This window comes from Neomonachus schauinslandi, chromosome 14, assembly GCF_002201575.2.
Source record: "Neomonachus schauinslandi chromosome 14, ASM220157v2, whole genome shotgun sequence".
Classification (NCBI taxonomy): domain Eukaryota; kingdom Metazoa; phylum Chordata; class Mammalia; order Carnivora; family Phocidae; genus Neomonachus; species Neomonachus schauinslandi.
The window spans coordinates 37,546,219-37,568,913 of NC_058416.1; the positions used below are offsets into that span (position 1 = coordinate 37,546,219).

The 22,695-nt window shown below is 39.8% G+C and overlaps 1 protein-coding gene across 18 annotated transcripts in view; it reads right to left on the bottom strand.

The window, feature by feature from the left end:
- The window catches only part of DTNA (dystrobrevin alpha), a 241,645-nt gene that overhangs the window by 76,172 nt on the left and 142,778 nt on the right, over positions 1-22,695 (bottom strand). For all 18 annotated transcript variants that reach the window (XM_044921100.1, XM_021686297.1, XM_021686296.1 and 15 more), the window contains 2 exons: positions 12,493-12,706; positions 903-988 (listed from right to left, as the gene is read on the bottom strand). In XM_044921100.1, the coding sequence (XP_044777035.1) occupies positions 903-988; positions 12,493-12,706 (300 nt within the window). The remainder of the gene's footprint in view (positions 1-902; positions 989-12,492; positions 12,707-22,695) is intronic.

Here is a 22,695-nt window from a genome sequence, read left to right on the forward strand (position 1 = left end):
TCTGAGATTCAACAGTCTTGCAAAATTCACAGCGCTTACCAGAGCACATACCCTCCCCAGTGTCTATCACCCAGCCACCATCCCTCCCACCCCCCACCACTCCAGCAACCCTCCGTTTGTCTCCTGAGATTAAGAATTCCTCCTATCAGTGAGGTCATATGATACATGTCTTTCTCTGATTGACTTATTTTGCTCAGCATAACACCCTCCAGTTCCATCCACGTTGTTGCAAATGGCAAGATTTCATTCCTTTTGATGGCTGCATAATATTCCATTGTATATATATATACTACATCTTCTCTTTATCCATTCATCTGTCGATGGGCATCTTGGCTCTCTCCACAGTTTGGCTATTGTGGACATTGCTGCTATAAACATCGAGGTGCATGTGCCCCTTCGGATCTGTGCAATTCTTATGCCTCTACCCTGGCAATGTCTACTTTGGAACCTTTGGGATTCCCAGTGATTTGAACAGCACTGGCTAAGAAGAATGAGGAAATGTGCCAGGAGCTTTGGCTTTAGATTACCTAAAAAAGGGAGATTGTCCAACATGGCTTTCATGTCCCTATGAAGACGGACTTACGCCTGTAAGGTGGTATAGTACAATGAACTTGAAAGGATATACATCTTACTTTAATATTACAGGAAGTCTAGTTGGTGATACTCAACAGGTTATAACTAATAATAATCCAGAAGTAGAAGGAAAACATTCATATCATTAACATTTATCTAATATGAAAATATTTCTGTGATAAAATCCAAAGATCCATGAAGATTATATTTCAAACAACTTTCACAGAATGAGGAAAGTCCAAATGGGCAGCAGGACATAGCAGAAATGGGGAAAAGAAAATGTGGTACATGGGAGGAATAAGCAAAGAGAGACACAAAGAATAACTTACATCTTAATTTGTCCATGATCTTCCCTCCACACAATGTGGCTAAAGCCATTTTGACAGCAAATACTGAAATTTTACCATGGCCTTCCCTGTTTATGATGAGAGAGAGAAAGAGAGAGAGAGAAAAAAAAGATGTTATTTGGAGAACTTCCAGTAATGAGATCTGACATTTTGTGTTCTGTAGAAATCATAGGACACTGTAGCTGCATACATTATGTGAACATATCTATTTTAGAAAAGACCATGAATACAATTCAACACAAATTTCTGAAAAGCTGTCTATTCAATGTTTCCTTTTTTCAAGAGAGAGCAGGATCTTCAAGTTATTCTTTGTATATGTCACTTGCTCAAAGCATGAACTGGCAGCTAGAGGGATATGTCCTATTTAGCCATGGATTACAATTACAGAACATGATTTCACTCTGGGTTTCATAAAATAATTTTATGCATGATGATTCCACAGTGTCTATAATTTATTTAAACAAGGTTACAGAAAAAAAAATTTTTTTTTTTGGTCAGAGAATTCCTGAATTTTGTTAGAGTAACTGTGGGGACTTTTCCATCACACTTTTTTTCTACCCATCATTTCCTATCCACAAGCTGACTATGTGTATGTGATATATTTACTTTTCAAAGAGAGTTGCTATTTTAAAGGGGCAAATGTAAGAGCTCTGTTTGAGCTCCTTCCACCTAAATGGCACCAGATCTGCCAAATTTTCATTGATTCAGGAAGTATAAGTAACGTGTCCTTCACAAAATGTGATACAAAGGGCACACCGTAAGAAGTGTCACATTTCAGCTAAATGATTTTCCAGCTGGGATAAACTGTTTATTCCTGTATCCTTGGAATCAGTCAGTGTACCCCATTAGTAATTCATTTCTTTGATAGTGCTACTCTTAAGAATGATCAAAGGAGTTATTTAAAATAATAATGTGGCTGAAAGGTAAGAAAAGTATTGACAAGGGCTTAGTATATAGAATAAATCATTTATATGAATAAGGTCCATATATATGACATATTAGAAGAATAAGGTATAATAAATAATTGTGTCTTTGTTCATTACTGGACTTCAGAGACAGATCATTTGTTAGTCATCCCTGTTGCCGTCATTCTTAGCATAGGATCTCAAATACAGCCAGCCAGAATGCAAAAGTGACTGAGCCCTATCCTACTGGCTCTCCCATTTATATTTGTAGGCCTAAGCACCAGATCTATGTAATTATTTATTAGAAATAATCTTCCCTTGGATACTTCATGTCAAACCAAGTATGTTCAAAGTACAACTCATGATCGTTACAAAGCCCTCCCATCATTCTCAGACCAACCCACTACTAACCAGCTTCTGGTTGTCAGGCCCTATTCTGGTTGTCGGACTTACCACGTACCTAGTTACCCAAAAATGAATCCCGGGGAAGGGGTTACCCTTGACTTTGTTCTCTTCCCTAATTTCCCACCACCCGAATAAATGTCTGAGGGACTCAGATATACCTCCTACCTGTACATTAAACCCATTCCCTGCTTTCTATTCTAACTGACATTGCCTCACCAGCTCTTGCGTGAACACTGGAATAACTTCTTAAATGATCTCTCTGCTTGCACACTCACATCACAGATTCGACTATAGTATTTCATTATTTAAATCTCTGATTGCCTCTGTTTGCCTACAGGATATGGTTACGACTTCACCTGTTCTCTCCAGTCTCACCTGCTACCATTTCTGTTGAACTCCACTCCCCGGTCCCAAGTTTAATGCCCCTGCCCTTCCTACCACCTTTTGCCCAGGACTCTCCCACCTATTCATCAAGACTCAGCTCAATATCATCACACACCTGGCTCTGGAATGTGCAGGCAAATGCTCTCCCCTTCACTTTCACCTACTATTTGGCACCGATCACGCTGAGTGAACTTAACTTGTTTATTTACATGTCTGCATGTAATGTGACCCCACACTCTGAGATCCCTGGGGACAGAGACCATATCTTCTAAATTAGTTGAATTCCTAGCACCTTGCACTTCAGCACTTCGTCTCCCCCAGAATTAGTAAACAATATACTTCTTATGTTAATTAATGACTACTAATCATTATAACAGGTGCCCCTAGAATTTTGAATGACCACTCACTTAGTTGTTTGCTAATTTTAGCACAGGTAGCTGTTAAGAAAAATGCAATGATGTTGTAAAAAACCTCATTCAAAATTATTCCATGTGCACTGTATTCCCATTTGCATGGATAACCAGAAGTATCACAAATTTTATTTTAGGGGTGCTGGGTGGCTCAGATGGTTAAGCGTCTGCCTTTGGCTCAGGTCATGATCCCAGGGTCCTGGGATCGAGTTCCACGTCGGGCTCCCTGTTCAGCGGGGAGCCGGCTTCTCCCTCTGCCTCTCTCTCTCTTTCTCTCTGTCTCTTATGAACAAATAAATAAAATCTTTAAAAAAATTTTTATTTTAGGAAATAATTAGTTCCCTTTCCTCAGCTGAAACATGGTTCAAATTATGAGGACAGGGAAATCTACCAAATGTGGAAGAATAGGAGCAATAAAGTGATAAAGTAGTCTTCAAAACACAGAGAAATTGAGGAGCATTATATGTGAGACTTTAAGAGCAACACCAGTTTCTTTCAAGGAATCAGAGAGAACAATTTAACTCACGAAAGAGGATAGACCACAGGTAATATTGGCACAGAGTTCTCCACAGGATGAAATGATGATAGCTCACGAATGAATTCTTAAACCTTAGTTTTTAATGAAGAAGATCATAGGGAGATCATCAGTTCTGTATTGTTCTTGGAAATGCAAGATTAATGCTATTACATTCAGGAGTGGTTGTATCAGAGCTATTCTGCCAAATTGACACAATAAATCTAGATAAATCACCAAGTGGAGGGCAGTTCAATGAGAGTTTTGCAGGAACTCAAGGGTGAAATTAGGCCACTGGAATGTATTGTTATGCAAGTCAGTGTGCCAGATTGCAAAGGTGACCCTTGTCACTAAGAAGTGTATGCAGGAATGTAGATCTCGGGAAGCACACCACTGCTGGGTGAATTTAGACCTTGCTCAGCCCTGGTATTGGATAAACCTTGAAGGAATTTAAGGAGTGAGTGGAGATGAATGACTCCACAATGGAAAAGAGGGACAACGAAGATCTAAATACACGTGGATCTTTTTTTTTTTTTAAGATTTTATTTATTTATTTGAGAGAGAGAATGAGAGAGAGAGGGAGACCATGAAAGGGGGGAGGGTCAAAGGGAGAAGCAGACCCCCCGCTGAGCAGGGAGCCCGATGCGGGACTGGATCCTGGGACTCCAGGATCATGACCTGAGCCAAAGGCAGTCGCTTAACCGAGCCACCCAGGCGCCCCACGTGGATCTTTTTAAAATACATTTTCAGTAGATATAACAGGATGAAGAAAGGTGGGGGGGGTGGGGAGAAAGATTTTCTAAAGGCCTTCCACAAGATTCCATACCAAAGGCCATTACTTAAGGTCAGCTTGGGATCAGGGTCCCTATTTTCTTTTTTTTTTTTTGGTGAAAAAAGTGACATTAACAAAGGAAGCAAGGAGTAGGGAGAGGTTGGGACATCCCAAGGGGATGCTCATTGGGAATCATCCCTGACCGGGCCGTTTGATTCATGAACAGTTCGGAAAATCCCTTAAGTATCTAGGAAGTGGAAAGTCAAGCTCATGAGGATGGTTAACAGGAAGCTCCCAGGAGTCTTATGCAAACGAGCAGGAAACCGACATATTGTTCCAAAGTGAGTACGCACACGCAATGCCTCTAGGAGTAAAGCAGTCAAACTGCAAATATGGAATGTTGGCCGTTGGCCACAACTCTGGAAGCAGACCGGCCAAAGCGAGCTGAGGATGAAAAACATAGATTGTCCCTAATGCTGCAGGCCAAACAGCCTTGGAACGGCAACACCAGGGAAGAGTGCTAGAAAAAGTCTATGCTCTTGTCTCGTTTTTATGAAACGCTATGGCAGCACATCTCCCAAGTTCACGTGCAGTTCTGAGTGCCACTAAAGAAAGACCGAGCAGAGGGGCGCCTGGGTGGCTCAGTTGGTTAAGCAACTGCCTTCAGCTCAGGTCACGATCCTAGAGTCCCTGGATCGAGTCCCACATCGGGCTCCCTGCTCGGTGGGGAGTCTGCTTCTCCCTCTGACCCTCCCCCCTCTCATGTGCTTTCTCTCTCTCAAATAAATAAATAAAATCTTAAAAAAAAAAGAAAGACCGAGCAGAGCCAGCTGTGTTTGAGAATACCGCATGCAGTAGATGAAGTATCCATCCGGACGATCCACTTCCTGGGTGGGAGGGGCCTTAGAATCAATGACCCGACCACATGAGCTATTTTTTGCGAATAAAAGTTGCTAGTGCAGTTGATTCTTTAGTAGTGTAAGGCACAGCAAGAGCTTTAAAATGAAATTTACTGTTAGCCTATCATTTTTTTTCTTAAAAATTTTATTTTTAAAGTAAAAATTGTATTTATTTTAATATCTTCCCTTTCAATGTAGAGCAAGAACACAATTCATAATACATTGCTTTCCTCTTTTTCCCCACTATTTGGTTTTTGGCATAATGTAATATATTCTATTTTTTAGGCCAGTTATCCTGAAGTTCTTGCCAGTACTAACTTCACTTTCCTGTTCTAGCTTGAGATCAAAAACCACTCAATTAAATTGCTATACCAGCATATAATTAATACCTTAAAGGGTATTTAAGACAATAAAAAAAATTAGCAAGAGTACAAACTGAAATTGCTTTATAAGTCAATGTTTCCTTAAATCTTTTATTTCCCTTATACTTTGTTTTCTCACTCTGAAAATTTTCAAATTTTCCGAAGAGGTGACTGATTAAAAATGGAAACCAGAAAGCACTTACCCTTTGGTTAAATTATATGCAAAGATTTGTAGAGTCTCTATCTTAAAAACATAAATTACTTTAAAGTTCGACTCATCATAATAAAAAGTGAGTAAACTGCATTACACTGGGCTTTTCCCATGACCTCACAAAGAGACAAACTGATTTCTTTGAACTAAGAAGGTATTAGTTTCAGGGAAAAGTTGTCTAGGAGGAAAAATCTGCTTTTGACAAGAAGGGAAAACAGCAAATAGATATTGATAGGTCTGGGAGGCTAGGCTGAATTCGGAACAGAATGTAAATTTTCTCCAAGTTGCCAAGCAAGTTTCCTGTTTGAAATTATAGAATCCCATGATAAATTTTAAGTTGTTGAAAATGAGATTTGAATTCTGACTGATTCTTTTTGGAACAGGCTGGAGGAATTATTTTTCTATTTAAGATTACTAAAACCAGAAGCTCTTCTTTTACCAACACATTTCACAAAAACATTTGGTAAGCATTTTGATGAGCACAGAACTCAAATTGCTCTTTCTCACACATTTTGGTGGCTTAATTAACTGAGAAAATTGTTTCCTCCTCTGGCTTTCACAACATGCCTCTATCATAACTCATGTCTTTATCTGGGAATAATTTTGTTCATATAGATCACTCATTTTGAAACTCAACAGATAATTATTGACAATGCCTCGCAGGTTGGGGATATAAAGGTGAATAAGGTATGGCTCCTACCCGCAATTTGCTCATAGTCTATTGGAGAAAAACAGTCAAAACCAGTTAACTTTAATACACATTTTTGAAAGGGTGAGGGATCTCACCTTTCTTATCTTTCATCCCCAGGCTATCCTGCGTGGCACTTAGTGCAAAGCAAGCTCTTAATACATGTTAATTAAATTAATGAATGCACATGTGAAAAGACATTTGATTTACCACTTAAGTTTTATATTGAGAAATGCTAAGTGTTTGGGTGAAATTACAAAAATTGACCTTACGGTCCTTAATCTTAGATTGTGCACTCGTGTGATACCTTGAATTTTGAAGTGATCACATACATAATTACTCTTATTTTTGGGGTTAGTGAAGTTAACATGTGAACAGACAGAAATCCTTCAGTGGGCTGTGGCATCTCTTTGGGCTTCCCATCATGTTAGCAAAACATTTGGGAGAAGAATTCCTCATAACACCTGGCCATGTGAGTTTGGCAGGAGTTTCTCCAGAATGGAAGGGGCCAGAACTTTACCCCTATGAAATTCCATTTGCCCCTCACACCAAGTCTAAGTCTGACATAAAGGTGAGTGACATTAAGGCTGTTCATTTTATCTACAACTGTGAAACTTCTTTGAAAAGAGATCCTATTTTCACGACATGTAAGAATCTTGGAACAAAGTCTTTTCTACTAAAACAAAATTTTAGCGATTAGAGGAAAATGTTCTGTGGAAATCTTGAATTTAAGATGTGGTAAGAAAAAAAAATCACCAAACACCATGTTAAATATCTAGTTTTAGCCATATAGATAGTGAAAAAAAAAAGAGAAGAATATTCGGTTTTAGAGACCTCTTTTCTTCCTTTGCTCTCACACATCCTCATAGCCTCAACGTGAACGATACACTGCATTGGTGCGCTGAGAAAGGGCCATGTACTTTGTAGTACATTCTGCATTAAACATCAAAATCATTTTTTAAAAAGATTTTATTTATTTATTTGACAGACAGAGACACAGTGAGAGAGGGAACACAAGCAGGGGGAGTGGGAGAGGGAGAAGCAGGCTTCCTGCTGTGCAGGGAGCCCGATGCGGGGCTCGATCCTGGGATCATGACCTGAGCCGAAGGCAGACGCTTAACGACTGAGCCACCCAGGCTTCCCCATCAAAACCATTTTTAAAACTCAGAAGGCAGAAGGGTTTTGGCAGAGTTCCAGAATATTTTATATCCACGTGCCTGAAATAGCGCTGTGGTACCTTTCACAGCACCAGGGGGTTTGGGCAGAGGGGCTCAGCAGCAGGACTGGATGTTCAAATGGCTCAGCGAGGTGCAATATGTCGAGCAGAGAGGAAAATACCAGGATTTTGTATTCTCTGCGAAAGACTATTATATGATAGATTTGGAGTTCTGTATGGCTGTTGTAAAACTGACTGTAAATCTACAATGTAATATGAGTTTAGTCCAAATATTTCCTTTGCATACACTCTGTTAGATATGTCTAAATAGCGCAAACCGGGAAGGTGAGGAATGTGAGCCTAATAAAAATATCCTGAAAAAGCAGGGTAGGTCTGGGGGGGAAAATGTACACTCATTCTCATTCAAAAAAAAAAAGAAAGAAACAGAAAGCACGAATAGAGCTGAACTTACCCTGATGCCTGAAACAAAGGATTTTTTTTTTCTCCCACTCACCTCATCTAGGATGAAGCTGTATGACCTGCGCGTTGTTTTACCTCCCTGTAATCACATTTTGTCAAACCGGGAGGGTTTTTGGCACACAGGAAATGCTGACAACATACTAGCTGTTATTACAATTAGTATATTACTACTAACATTGGAGAAGTGGCGTTAACAATACAGCTTGACATCTGAAAATAGGAACATCACTGTTCCTTTTAATATTTATCATTGTCCCGACTGTGATATTCGTATGACTGAATATATGCGAAAATAACATTTGCTAAAAACAAGGCCACTGTCACATAATCTACCTGAGGAGAAACTTCCCTAAGAAGGAAGGTTCTAGTGAATTGAAATGAGATTAAGTCAACAGCCTGAAATTCGTGTTTCCCAGGGAAGTAAGAAGAGAGTGAGAGAACTACATTGAAGTTTTTTGTGAAAATAGGATACCCCCACATTAGTAGCCACAGACATCTGATTTTCTTCTCTTGTGGAGCAGAAGAAAAAACAGAGGTTATGAACCTAGATGTCAGAGCAACCTTGGACTCACTAGTCTGGGTAAGATACTAGAGATTAAAGAGGACTTGATTTCAGAAAAAGAATGAAAAGAAATCAGTGTGATGAGCTAAGAAAAGTCAATCATTGATCATTCATTCATTCATTCACAGATTCATTCTAAGCTGGATATTGTCTCAGGTGCTGTGCATACAGAGAGTGAGACATGGCCTTGCTGAGCGGTAGCTTGCGGGAGGCAGTCATACACACAGTCAGACATGCACCATAAGGGAAGAGCAGAATCATGTGTAAGGAAGAGCGAGGTCTGGGGCAGGGGGAGTCAGCTCAGCCATGAGAGGGGAAGGGCTTCCCAGTGGATCAGTGTGTGACGCCCTCCTCTCCAAAAGGCCATTAGAGACTTTCAAGAATTATTTTCAAGATCACAGTTACCCCTCCATAAGCTGTTGAAAAAAAAATATTGTCCTCTTGTAACTTGCTGTCATGTTGTTTTTCTTTCATTACTCTCAATTTCCTTAAAAATAATAGTAACGGTGAGAAGAAAAGCTGCTGCCAGGCTGTCAGCAAATAAGGAAAGGCAGCAGGCTCATTCCTGGGGTGTGCAGAGAAAGAGACGAGATGCACAGACTGGCTCAGGCTGTTTCCTAATATCCTTCTTCCCTCTCAGTCCCTGCTCCCTGATTCTGACGTCTCCTTTCCCACTCTTCCCAGGTGCACCCATCCATTTTCCTAGGGACCCTGGAGAAGACAGTGTCTGGGGTGGAAAGATCTGCTTAGCAGTCGGTTGGTAATTGATGACTGGTTGACTCCTTCTAGATACAGCCATTTTTAGAAGGGAAGTCAGGAAGAACAAAAATCTAGACTCAAGAGCCTGACTATTCAGAGACAGAATGGCAAGCATCAGTAGAGCCACTGGGCACAAATGCTAGCCCCTAACATTCTAGAAATCATCCTGCATATGTAGCTACACACTCTCTACCTCCTAAGAGGCTGACTTGGTGGAGACACCTTGCAACCAGCAGACTGACCATGGTCTGCAGTAAGCATGCCCGTGTGAGAACTGAGACCCGGGTGTTTCTTTGGGGAGAGAAGGAAGGACTGCTATTTTTGGGGAACTATGTTGTGAGAAGGCAAGTTTGGCTCTCAGGGCCACAGCCAAGTGCAGTGGGCTTTGAACCTCATTTCACGTTACCATTGTCATGGCAGACTCCACCTTGCTGGGTCTGGTGAATTTTAAGGCACTACTGAAACAATGACCAAGTTTCTCTGAATGCAGTTCTTGTTCTCGTTCTTCATGAATTTAAATCACTATACTGTCTTTCCTTTTCAAAAATATATATAGATGACCTCTTTAGAATGCAGGTTTTAATTTTATTTTAGATTTTTCTCCCCCCTGGTTTTTATATGTTCATTTAAATTACAGCAAATGAGAGAAAATCCCCCAAATGTTTCAGTGATTCTGTAACAGCAACAACATATCTTTGATGTACTAGGGCTCATTCACGTCTACCAACATGCAGAAGGCTCCCTTAAACACTTGGGTTCTGTCGTGGGATAGGTGGTAGGAAGCGACATCAGATTTCCATACTGCATCTTATTTGGAGAAATAGGAGTTTACTATTATAAGAAATTGAATTGAACATTCATTTTATTCTTAAGTTTCTCTTCTTACATTCACTTCTAAGTGAGTATTTCTGGTTATATTCTCTCTCCAGTTAGTGATGCTTCCTTATGGCTTACATCTCACATCGTCTAGAATTTCAAAAACCATCAGATGGAAATGTGAATATCAGCAGAACTGCCTAATACTCATTTGCTATGCCAAGAGAGAGAAGACAGAAGTATCTGTAGACTGGGGTCTCTCTATGGATGTGTCTGTAGATCTGTAAAATGAGATTTCTCTATGTGGATATTTAAAAAAAATCTACTACAACGAGATTATTGGAAGTACATATCAAGGCCTTTTTATCCGTAAGAAGAGTAAGAACCAAACAAATATTCCATTTGAACATTCATGTCAATGGCTCCTTATCTTGGGATAGTCCTTAAGTTTAGCATTCATCAATCTTGAAATAATTATCAGTAGCTGTTTAGGGAACATATACAGCCCATTTTTTCAAAGTGATCTTCCCAATATTTCCAAACAGAAGTGAAAAAACCTAACTCTATTGTATATTTCTCATAATATGAGAAATAATGAGGTATGGTATATTATATCATATAAAATATAAGATATGAATATATTGTCTCTCTCATATATTTCACAAAAGCCCCCTTCCTTATTGTTAATCTGGCCCCGTTTCTATATTTATGGAGTGGATACAAATTATTTTTTACATTTGAGCCCTTATGAATCCTCCAGGAATACTCTAAGATTTGGCAAGAATTATATTTCCCTTTTTATATTTTCCATTGTTCCACTTATAACAAATAAGTGCCCTGAAGACACTAGGGGCAAGTCTGCAAGCTTCCATGCTCTTGTCAAGGGGGCAGGATGGAAATGCCATTAGAGCAGTTCCATAGGCTGGTTCCACTCTGTCACCTGTCATGTGGAGCCATAGTCTCCTCCACCTGCCTGCCGCTCAGTTACCATAGTGATTAGGCCAAAGCAGTACATCAGTTCTGAAGTGTGTACAAACTAAGCATGGGATCTATCAAGCCAGACTGCTTGTTTCAGAACTGTTTATTTCAGCTCGAGAATTACTCAAAATATAAACATCCCGAGACAGTAATCTACACTGGTCAAACCGAGCACGAATAATTCTGTTAGCACTCTAGGTTGTAAAATGACAGCTGGTGACTATTGTGAGTGGCATAATAACATTAGCCTGGCTGGAACATCTCCAGGGCTGGGCTTAAATATTCCCAAGCATTGGCCAGACAATGAGACTAAGCAAAATCTTTTGAGAGTCTTGAAATGCGATTGCTGAAAGGTCAAGTTAGCTATTTTCCTTTCCAATATTCAAAACCAGTAGTGAAAGTGGAGATGGTATTACTATATCTAGACTATGGGCTATCAGCAAGAGACCTTTTGAAATCTTAGGCTGATAAAGTAATTTGGGGAAGTTTTTACACTTCACAAGACTGCCATATATGCCTTGGAGAAGAAATCTTAGCTGAATACCTAAATCCCTACTCTGCCACTAACCCATCGAGAGACACTGGACAAGTGACAGTCTCTTTGTGCTTCAGGTCCTTCATCTGTAAAATGAGAGATTTGGAAGAACAGTCTTTAATATTTCAGCCAGCTCTGACATTCTCTGATTTTATGAGAGGAAATTATAAGATAATGAGGCTGAGGTTCAATTGTCGTGTGTGGACGGCATCACATTGTTTTATGTGGCACATTATTGACTGATCCGTTTAATGCAAGTCATGGCTACTTTCACTAGGCTGGTCAAGAAACCCTTGTCAGTTTCTCTCTGTCTGCTCTAGGGTCTTGTTATGACACCTCAGAAACACTGTCTTAGACAATCTATAAAGAAGAGAGTTAAAAACATCCTCCCATCCTATGCTTCATTAGACTGCTCCATAGGCATGCCATCATGCAACACATTCAGACAACCACAGCTTCTAGGAAGCATGGGATGAGTTAAATAAAGGTCAGCATAGAAAGTACGATTGTCCTCAACTTCCTATGGCACTATTTTACTCCCTAGTTTTTTTTTTTTTTCCATAGCATTTTAAATTGACGTTAAACACAGAGCAACTTTATTGAGATAAGTATCTGATCAAGAAAAAAAGAGGTGGTTGGTTACTTGCAGAAAATTATTTGGAAGAAAGACCAAGAAGGACAAGAGGAAGGAGAGACCGAACATGTGGAGAGGAACAGATGTTCAGAGGGAGCTTACGGATCAAAGGCTGCCAGCAGGAAGTTAAGCAGGAGGCTGATGGACTGCTCCACTTGGATTTGGTGAGTGGTTGGCATCCGTTTGTTGAGCTGGTAGAAAATGGTGGATAGCACAGCCTCCAAGCGGGCCACACTGAGTTCTATGTTCGGGTCCAGGTTGTTCAGAGCATTTTCCCGCAATGCTTCTATGACGTTCCAAATGTCCACCAGGTGCACTACACACAATTAAAGCAGAGGGAACACATCAGCCCAAATGCAGGGACAGGTAAGTTCATTATTTTACATGTACCATCTGTCTTGTTTTGTCAAGGCCCCTCACAGCCTTCAATATGTGTTCAACTCCTGTAGGGGTTGACATAAGTAAATGTACATAGTGCCTGATCTCAAAGACTTGATGTGCAATGTATAATAGCAAAAAAATTATTTCCTGAAACCACAGTAGATAGTTATTTCCAATCTTCAAAATGACCCTTGAAATACAGCTACTATCTTTATGTTACATTTGAGAAACTGAGGACCAGGGAAGTTAACTGACAAATGCCAAGGTCCAAGGCCAGTCAATGGCAAAACTGGCATTCAAATTCATGTCTCCCTGACTTTTAAAAAATATTGAGCTATAATTGCCATATAACATCATGTAAGCATAAGTGTAAGGCGTACAACATGTTGATTTGATACATTTCTATATTGCAATGTGATTACTGCCATAGCATTAGCTAACACGTCATGTCCCATAATTATCATTTCTTTTTCTGTGGTGAGAACATTTAAGATCTAGTTTCTTAGCAACTTTGAAGTATATAGCACTTGTGATTAAAATTAACAAGTCTATCTGGCTTGAAAGCATTTTCCCATTGCGCATACTGACCCCTCTAGAGAGAGAAAACCAACACTCAAATTCTAGTGTTTGAAAAGATATCAAACCTGTATTTATTTAAAATATTTTCATTCATTTATATACTTTTCGTAGTACAAGGTTTGAAATAAAGAAGGGAAAGTTAAGGAAGGCAGGAAGAGAGGCAGGGGAAAAAGGAAAAGTAATCTCTAGAAGGCAGCAGCAGAATTTAGTCACAGATCACTTAACCTGGTCAAGAACAAAGAGTGTTTTGGCTTATATTGTTGAGTAGCTCATAAAACTTAAGTCATGGTTACTTTCACTAGGATAGTCAAGAACTTCATTTCTCTTTCTTCCCTGTTTGTGTTGAGGTCTTGTTATAATATCCCAGAAACCATCACCACAATCAGGACAGTGAACGTCTTCATCAGCCCAAAAGTTTTCTCCTGCTCCTTTTAATCTACCCCACCACTCCTCATTCCAGGCAAACACAGATATACTTTCCAAGATGCTTTTCTAGAATTTTATATAGCTGGAATTATACAGTATGTACTCTTTTTTTTTTTGGTCTGGATTCTTTTACTTGGTATAATTATCTTGAGACTCATCCATGTTGTAGTATGCATCCATAGTTTATTCCTTTACATTGTTGAACAATATACATTGTGTGGATATATCACAATTTAGTTATCAACTCACCTGTTGATGATACTTGGGCTGTTTCAGTTTTAGGTGAGCACAAGTGAAGTTGCTATGAACAATCTTGTACAAATATCTGTATAGACGTATGCTTCCATTTCTGTTGGTAAATACTTGGAAATGAAGTGGCTAGGTTGTATGGTTGTGTACGTTTAATTTTTGAGGAACTTCCCAAGTGTTTTCCAACATAGCTGTACTATTTGCCATCCACATCAATAGTGTATGAAAATTCCAGTTTCTCTACAACTTCACCAAATTTAAGGTTCACTTTTCATGACACCTTTGCATTTGAAAACAAATTGCTGTCTTTCTCAGTGAAATACATACTCACATTTCAGTTCCTGAGAAATATATGCTCCATATATGCTTTGCTACCAACTCTCAAGTTTTAGTTTCCTACCTCTTTGTTCATTTCTAACACTATATTTAAAAAACAAAACTAACATCTATTGAACTTCTGGAGACTTGGGAGCCCAAAAGGACACTGGACTTGAAATCCGAAGACCTACATCCAAATATGGCCCTCCTCCTCCAAGTGCATGCCCTCTTAGCCTCGAAGACTTGGAGCTTTACTTTCCTCATCTACAAAGCAGGGATGGTGTTCCTTAAATGGGAAAAAGTCGTGAAGTCAAAAGTGGGAATGCCTGATACACCGAGACAGTACATTACACTTGAACAAACGAATAATGTGAATCATGTAAAAAAAAACAAACAAACCCACAACTTTCTAGCATATCTCTGATTTGGGACAGAAGAATACAAATTACTTTCTAATTGAAATACTTAAATGTTTATTAGATTTGGATAAATTCAGATTTATGTGATTGCAAATTTGTTACCTTCTCTGGATATCACACAACAAGGAAATTATTTGTTTCTTAATGATATTCATTCAGTTTTTCAATTTGGCAACCAAGGCACTCCCAAGGAGATGGCATCTATAAGTTTGTTTATTTATTTAATTTCTTGAGGAATTAAGTTAATTTCTGTGGGAACTGGGATTTCTGTATTTATTTCCTTTATGCTCGATCTATAGATTCTCTGGATCTAGTCCTTTGGGGATATGTCTGGGTACAGAATGCAAAGATGTTGTTCCTGCCTCAGAGAACTAACAGTCAGGTGGGGATAGAGACATGATTCCCAATCACACAGATAATCAGAAATGATGACCTACCTTGACAGACAGGGTGCTAGGTACAAAATGGGATTATGAGATGGTTTGTGAAGAGGCCAGAGGAACAAGAAAAGGCTGGCGAAGCACTATAGCTCTGGCAAGTCTTTTGGTCTTTATGCTGAAAGTATGAAGACACGGGTTTTAAATAGAGTGACATGCTCAGAAATGCAGCTTAAAAATGTCATTACAGACTGTAAGGGAAGAGAGTAATGGATATGGACAAGCGTGCACGGCGGAAGTGGCTGGAGCCTGCTGCTGTGGTCCCAGCAGAGATGGTGGTATTTTTTTTTTTTTAAGATTCATTTATTTACTTTAGAGAAGGGGGGAGGAGAGGCAGAGGGAGAGGGACAGAGAGAATCTCTAGCAGACTCCCCACTGAGCGTGGAGCCCAACACAGGGCTGGATCTCATGACCCTGAGATCATGACCTGAGCGAAACCTAAGAGTCAAACGACTGAGCCACCCAGGTGCCCCGAGAAAATGATATTTTTGCAGAGGGGTGACAGTACACAGAAAAACCGTAATCATGCACATTATACACACTTCTCTTCCAAAAGTGGCAAAAGGCAGAGTTTGGAATCACAAAGATTGAGGTTTCACTCCTGGCTCTCCTAATAACTGTAAAATTGTGGGCAAGTTATTTATTTCTCCTCTATACATTTTATTATTTCCTTTTTAGAAATGAGGAGATGAATAACATCCAGAGAGAGTTGTAGTGAGGAGAAAAGAGAAAAAGGATAGACAAGTGCTGACCACAGAGTTTGGCACATAGGTGCTCAACAAATGATAGCTATTAGTGTTAAAATAATTAAACACCTTCTGATCTACAGCCGTACTGTCCTCTTACTAATTTCCAAGATCTGTGACTCCAAACCTAAGTTTTAGCACAGTCCCCTCAAATTCAATAAACTAATTAACATATAATTTTGAGCATATACTATATAGGCAATATAAAAGAAGCTTAAACTACATCCCAGCCACAGAAGCAGATACTATTCAGTCTAACTGTCATAAATTCTGAGTTAGTGGAGTTTGAATCATTTTTGCCATATTTGATCATTAGAGACCTGGTGGGGAAGGCCCTCTTTCATAGAGACTTCTTGGAAATTTTATTTCATTGGTAACTACTTTGGGAGGTGCAGATCACAGTGCAGAATTGTGCAGGTTCTTGGACAGTAGGTTCGACCAACTTCTCCTACTGACCTTGAGCAAGTCACTTAACGTCCTTAAGTTTCAGTTTCCACATCTGTAAAATGGAGACAATAATAGTTGCTCCACAAAAACAACAAAAAACAGTTGCTCCACTGCGGGGTTATTGTGGGGATCAAATGAGATAATCCATATAAAGCACTTCACATAGTGCTTAGTGCCTAAGAAGCACTTAAATATCCATTAATTATTATTGAAAGGGGATCACAAGCCTTTTGCTTAATGAGATAGGAGCACTAAGAAATGTGCTAAGTTGAGAGTCATAAGGAAGCTATTAGGAAGTCTGTTTTAAAAGTCTGACAGTTGTATAAACATGTTGTTTACTCTTGAGCCATCAAATCATTTTAGAAAATGAAGACATTTAGGTTGTGCAGTGATGACTACATACCACTAGATGGCACTGTGCACACTTCACTAAATATCCATCAAGCTTTCATGATAAGCACCTGCTATTAGGAACAGGCATAGGAAGTGGGGTTTCGTCATCGACATTCAAATTACTGCATACATTTTTTACTAATATACTAGATAAAGCAATGGTTTGTATAATAAAATTAATTGGTTAACACTAACCATATCAAATATAAACATGTATTCTTAAAAGTAGTACTTCTTAGAATCTTAAAAATAATATCAGTGTAAATTTTGGACATTATTAATACCTAACAGTTTGTATTCGTAAATAAATGAAAGTAGACAAAGCCTCAATAGTTTGTCTTCAATCCAGGCAATCTCAAGTATTTTATATATATATATATATAAGAAGTGCTCTTTGGAGCAGTGAGCAGGTCTCAAACTGTGGCTTCTGATTCCACAGGTCTGGAGTTTGGCCAGGGCATCCCCGGTTTCTGCTGCTCCTTAGGTCATCTTGAAAAGCAACGATGTTTGAGAACCACGGCTATGAGCATGACTTAAAGAGATGAGAGATAAGAACAGGAAATTGATGCTCATTTGAGCTAGAGGAATTTATTTAAAAGGTATCACAAGAATCCAGGGAACAAGGATCGTGGTCAAGAAAGCCACAGGCAAACTGGCCAGTTGTTAAGATTTTATCAAATAAATAATTTATTTTTATGCCCTTATTCAGGCCTTTAATCATGACAAAACAATGCTTAAAAAGCTCTTAGGGAAGAGAAATTCAGTTAAGTGGTATGCTTTGCCAGGGTCAACAAATGCATTTTGATGTGATTACACTGAAGATATTAGCCACATTGACCAATACTGAGTTGGGAAAGAAAATGTTAATAAAATGCAATTTTTGTATTTGATTTCCATTCATGAGCCATGAGCTATATCTTTCAAAATATGAATTGAGACAACATCTGAGTAGCTCACCAAATTATTTTATGCTTCCAAAGTCAACACTCCCTTGCTCCCACAGTATATACCTTTATCACCAAGACTGTTCTCTGTGCTGAGGATCCTTGGAGAGAAGCATCACAGCTTACAAAGATGACATTTTAGTTTCACTTTAATTTCCTGGGTAAGGTGCCTGATGGAATAGAGCTTCAGGAAAAGGTCTACAACATATTTTTGGTATAAAATCAAATAGGATATCATGCCAATCCTCAGAGGCCCAGGCAGTACACCTATTGCCCTTTAGGAAAAAGTATTCAGTTTTCCTCAAATTGTGTTTGTAGACCAGCATTATTATTCAAAATGAGGTATAGTAATTGTTGGCTCAATAGCTGTCATACCGTAAATGAAATTTAACTAAATTCAATTGAACAAGCATTTATTAAGCCTATTATTTTCCAAAGTATTGTACCAATGATTGTAAAAATAATAAGAGAAGGCAAATGAAAAGAAAGATCTGAACAATAACTAATTTCTCACTGCCAGTGTTTAACTTTGCTCAGAATATATTCAATAATTTCAGAAGCAAGAGGATCTAGTATTTTATCTTCCCTCTGGGTAGGCATTTTAGCCTTCACTAGACAGTTTGTGTAGGTTTCTTCAATATGCCTTTAGCATTCCCTACATTCTAGTGCTCTAGTTTGGGTTTTTACTGCCTTCTACATAGATTTTTACAGTAAGCCTTACTCCTCTCCAGTTTCTGCCCTCTTCCATCTGTCCTAAGAAAGGGTATAAGTCCCAGCTCTGGCCATGCCATTCTCCATTACCTATTGAGTAAAACCCAAGCTTTTAAGCTTGAAAACCAATGTTTGGACTCCAGTCTCCCAAACTTATTTATTTATAAAGATTTATTTATTTATTTGAGAGAGTGAGATTGCGAGAGCAAGTGGGGGGAGGGGCAGAGGGAGAGAATCTTCAAGCAGACTCCCTGCTGAGTGTAGAATGGAGCTGGGGCTTGACTTGGAGCTTGAATTCACAACCCATGAGATCACGACCAGGGCTGAAACCAAGAGTCGGAAGCTTAACTGACTGAGCCACCCAGGCACTGGTCCAATCTCCCAATCTTTAACCTCATCTCTTATTCACCTCCGGCTTTTTCCAAGAATCTTATGCCCCAGCCACAATGGGCTTCTTATAATTCCAGAATATGCATTTGGCTTTCTTGCACTGACATATTATACTCTTCATCAGGTACACTCTTCAGCTGACTGTCTTTCAAGGTATTACACTCATGTATGCGTGAGGAAGCCCTGATACCTTCACGGGGAATTACACTCTCCCGCTTGCTGCTCCCAGACAACTTCCTATATCAGGTCATTTATGACACTCTGCATTTCTCACAGTTACTAATGGTCAAATTGTTCCTTCCACTTTTTTTTTTTTGATAAACCCTGACTGAACTTCAGAGGAGAGGAGGATCTCTGAAATGATGAACTGAATTTTATGGTTAGGGTCATGTGTGTTTGGAGGGAAAGAATCTGTGACTTTCATCAGATTCTCCCAAAGATGCATGAGGAGAAAGGTTTAAGAACCACAGTAGTAAATTATAACGAACGTGAAGACGTGTACTATGTCTTGTTCATCTCTGTAGTCTTCATAGCTACTTGCATATGCCTTGTTCAAACTGGATGCTCACCAATGCTAGGTGAATGGAATAGGGTAGCGTGCCTACTGCTTGCCAGTCACCACCTATAATCTCTAGAAGCTTTCTTTCCTTTTACCTCAGTGTTTCAAGAAAGCTCAATAGACTCATGGAGCATGGCTTCCCACAGGACTTCCATTATTCCTTACACACTCTGACTTGAGCAGATGGCCAGAATCCTAGATGCCAGAGGTGACATTTCAAGAGAAAGAGCATCCACAGGGCTGGCAACCATGAGGAACTGCCTTCCACTTTTTCTTCCCAGTTGTTGCTCTCAGGGGCGCTGCACCAGGTGCCAGTCTGGCCACGATGAACTCAGACCGACCAAGTACACAGGGCCCCTGAAGAGCAGGTAAGGAGCAGTCACGGGCAAATGTCACTTTTTTCTGCACTCACGCTGTACCATTTGTGTATAATTAATTGTCTTTCTGCAATAAGAGTAAAAAAAATGGGATAGACATTGAAAATGCATTTCATTCACCCATTCAGAAAATTGTTATGACTCAGTTTCCTAGTGCATAGGAAAATGGTTTGGGAGCTAGGTTAGTGTTTGGGGTTCTAGAGGGCTACTCTGCAGATTATCTGCAGGTATCTTACGTGAGGTTAAGAATATGAGAAGTGTATCTAATGTAAAAAAAAAAAAAAATAAATCTTTAAAAGGCCGGTGAAAACACCGATGAGGAAATGTCTAACACAGGAAACCAAGGTACGCAGGAGGCAATGTTTCAGACCCCTGTTTTGTACCTTTTCAAAATCTTGGCTCCACCCCTTTCTCTAGCCCCAGCGGGAGTGACCCGCATAGTGTAGACTTTGCCCGGCTCAGCATAGCCACCACCAGACAGCACTTGGCTGCAGGCTCTTGCTCCAAACCTCGGATGCCCCGGCACTAACGCCTGGAACCTGCCCAGCACCCACACAACGGCAACCCAGACGTGTGGGGGGATTAATTCTTGGAGGCCACCCTTGGCCAGTGCAGGACAGAGCAGCTAGATTAGGACTTCCTCCTTGTGTCCCCTGGGTGGAAAGTTCTGGAGCCTTTCAGAAGGTTCCTTAGAAGTTCCTGCACTGTCTGTTGGCTTTCCTCCCTTGTTCGACTTCCGCTCTGGAACAGCAAAGGAACGGCTTCCGCAAAAGCCTTGCTGTGGAGTCTGCTGTCTGGGAAACATGGGCTCAAGCACTGATTCTAACCAAGTCCCCGTCCAGCACTGGTTGAACACTTTCAGAATAACAAATGAGAAGAAAACCATGTTCTGATTCAAAACAGATTCTGATTCTGTGTGGTCAAATAACTCTTCCTCAACCTATCCTTCTCTACAATATAATATCACGGTCCTATTCAGCAGTGTTGAATTTGGAAATTAAAATACGTCAGACTTGATCTTCCATTGGATTTTATTATTTTTGAGAAGCTAAGCTACTCAGGGCTGATGCATTATTAGCTTTGTAGCAGGCTCTCTGTTTACCATGGCATTTGGCTAATATTTGGAAGTTAGAAGTTGAGTTCTCAATTATATGATTTGATCTGGTGTTTATTCAGAAGAAGCCGTTTAACATCTCTTGTGCTATGCTCTCCTCACCTGAAATGAACAGAACTTTACAATTCCTGATAAAAAAGGAGGTAAAGCAGAAGTCCTAGCCCAACATCATGAATGATTAAAAATAGCTCATTTGGGGCACCTGGGTAGCTCAGTCAGTTAAGCATCTGCCTTTGGCTCAGGTCATGATCCCAGGGGGCCAGGGATCGAGTCCCACATCAGGCTCCTTGTTCAGTGGGGAGCCTGCTTCTCCCTCTGCCTGCCGTTCCCCCTGCTTGTGCTCTCTCTCACTATCTCTCTTTCTGTGTCAAATAAATAAATAAAATCTTTAAAAAATACATAAAAATAGAAATAGCTAATTTTTTTCAATAGCTACAGATATATTTGATTTCTTTAACCACCACACTTGTAAGTAATTTTTTTTTCTTCAGAAAATGACAGTTTGCTCAGGGGACTTACAGGCTAGGTATAAGCTGATACAGCAAAATTTTAGACTGTATCTACTATTTGATAGTCACAAAACCAGAAGCTTTATAATAAATAGAACATATCATTAGATTCTAAACTTGAGGTTATTCTAATACTAAATTTGACCACTAAGGAATATTTTTTTTACTGTATTCTTTTTTTTTAAATTTTATTATGTTATGTTAATCACCATACATTATATCATTAGTTTTTGATGTAGTGATCCATGAGTCATTGTTTTCGTATAACACCCAGTGCTCCATGCAGTACGTGCCCTCCTTAATACCCATCACCGGGCTAACCCATCCCCCCACCCCCTTCCCCTCTAAAACCCTCAGTTTGTTTTTCAGAGCCCATCGTCTCTCATGGTTCGTGTCCCCCTCCGATTTCCCCCCCTTCATTTTACCCTTCCTACTATCTTCTTTTTTTTAACATATAATGTATTATTTGTTTCAGAGGTACAGGTCTGTGATTCATCAGTCTTACACAATTCACAGCGCTCACCATAGCACATACCCTCCCCAATGTCTATCACCCAGCCACCCCATCCCTCCCACCCCCCACCACTTCAGCAACGCTCAGTTTGTTTCCTGAGATTAAGAATTCCTCATATCAGTGAGATCATATGATACACGTCTTTCTCTGATTGACTTATTTCACTCAGCATAATACCCTCCAGTTCCATCCACGTCATTGCAAATGGCAAGATCTCATTCCTTTTGATGGCTGCATAATATTCCATTGCATATATATACCACATCTTCTTTATCCATTCATCTGTCGATGGACATCTTGGCTCTTTCCATAGCTGGCTATTGTGGATATTGCTGCTCTAAACATCGGGGTGCATGTACCCCTTCGGATCACTACATTTGTATCTTTGGGGTAAATACCCAATAGTGCAATTGCTGTGTTGTATGGTAGCTCTATTTTCAACTTTTTGAGAAACCTCCATACTGTTTTACAGAGTGGCTGCACCAGCTTGCATTCCCACCAACAGCGTAGGAGGGTTCCCCTTTCTCTGCATCCCCGACAACATCTGTCATTTCTTGACTTGTTAATTTTAGCCATTCTGACTGGTGTGAGGTGGTATCTCATTGAAGTTTTAATTTGGATTTTCCTGATGCCGAGCGATGTTGAGCAACACTAAGGAATATCATCCTTCTCCACCCACCCCCACCATGGTCTAGAATAATGCTTGGCATGCAGCGAGCCTTGGTCCGTATTTGTTGAATGAAAAAATAAATGAGTGGCTGCTGGTAACATCAACAAAATGTCAACAAAGTC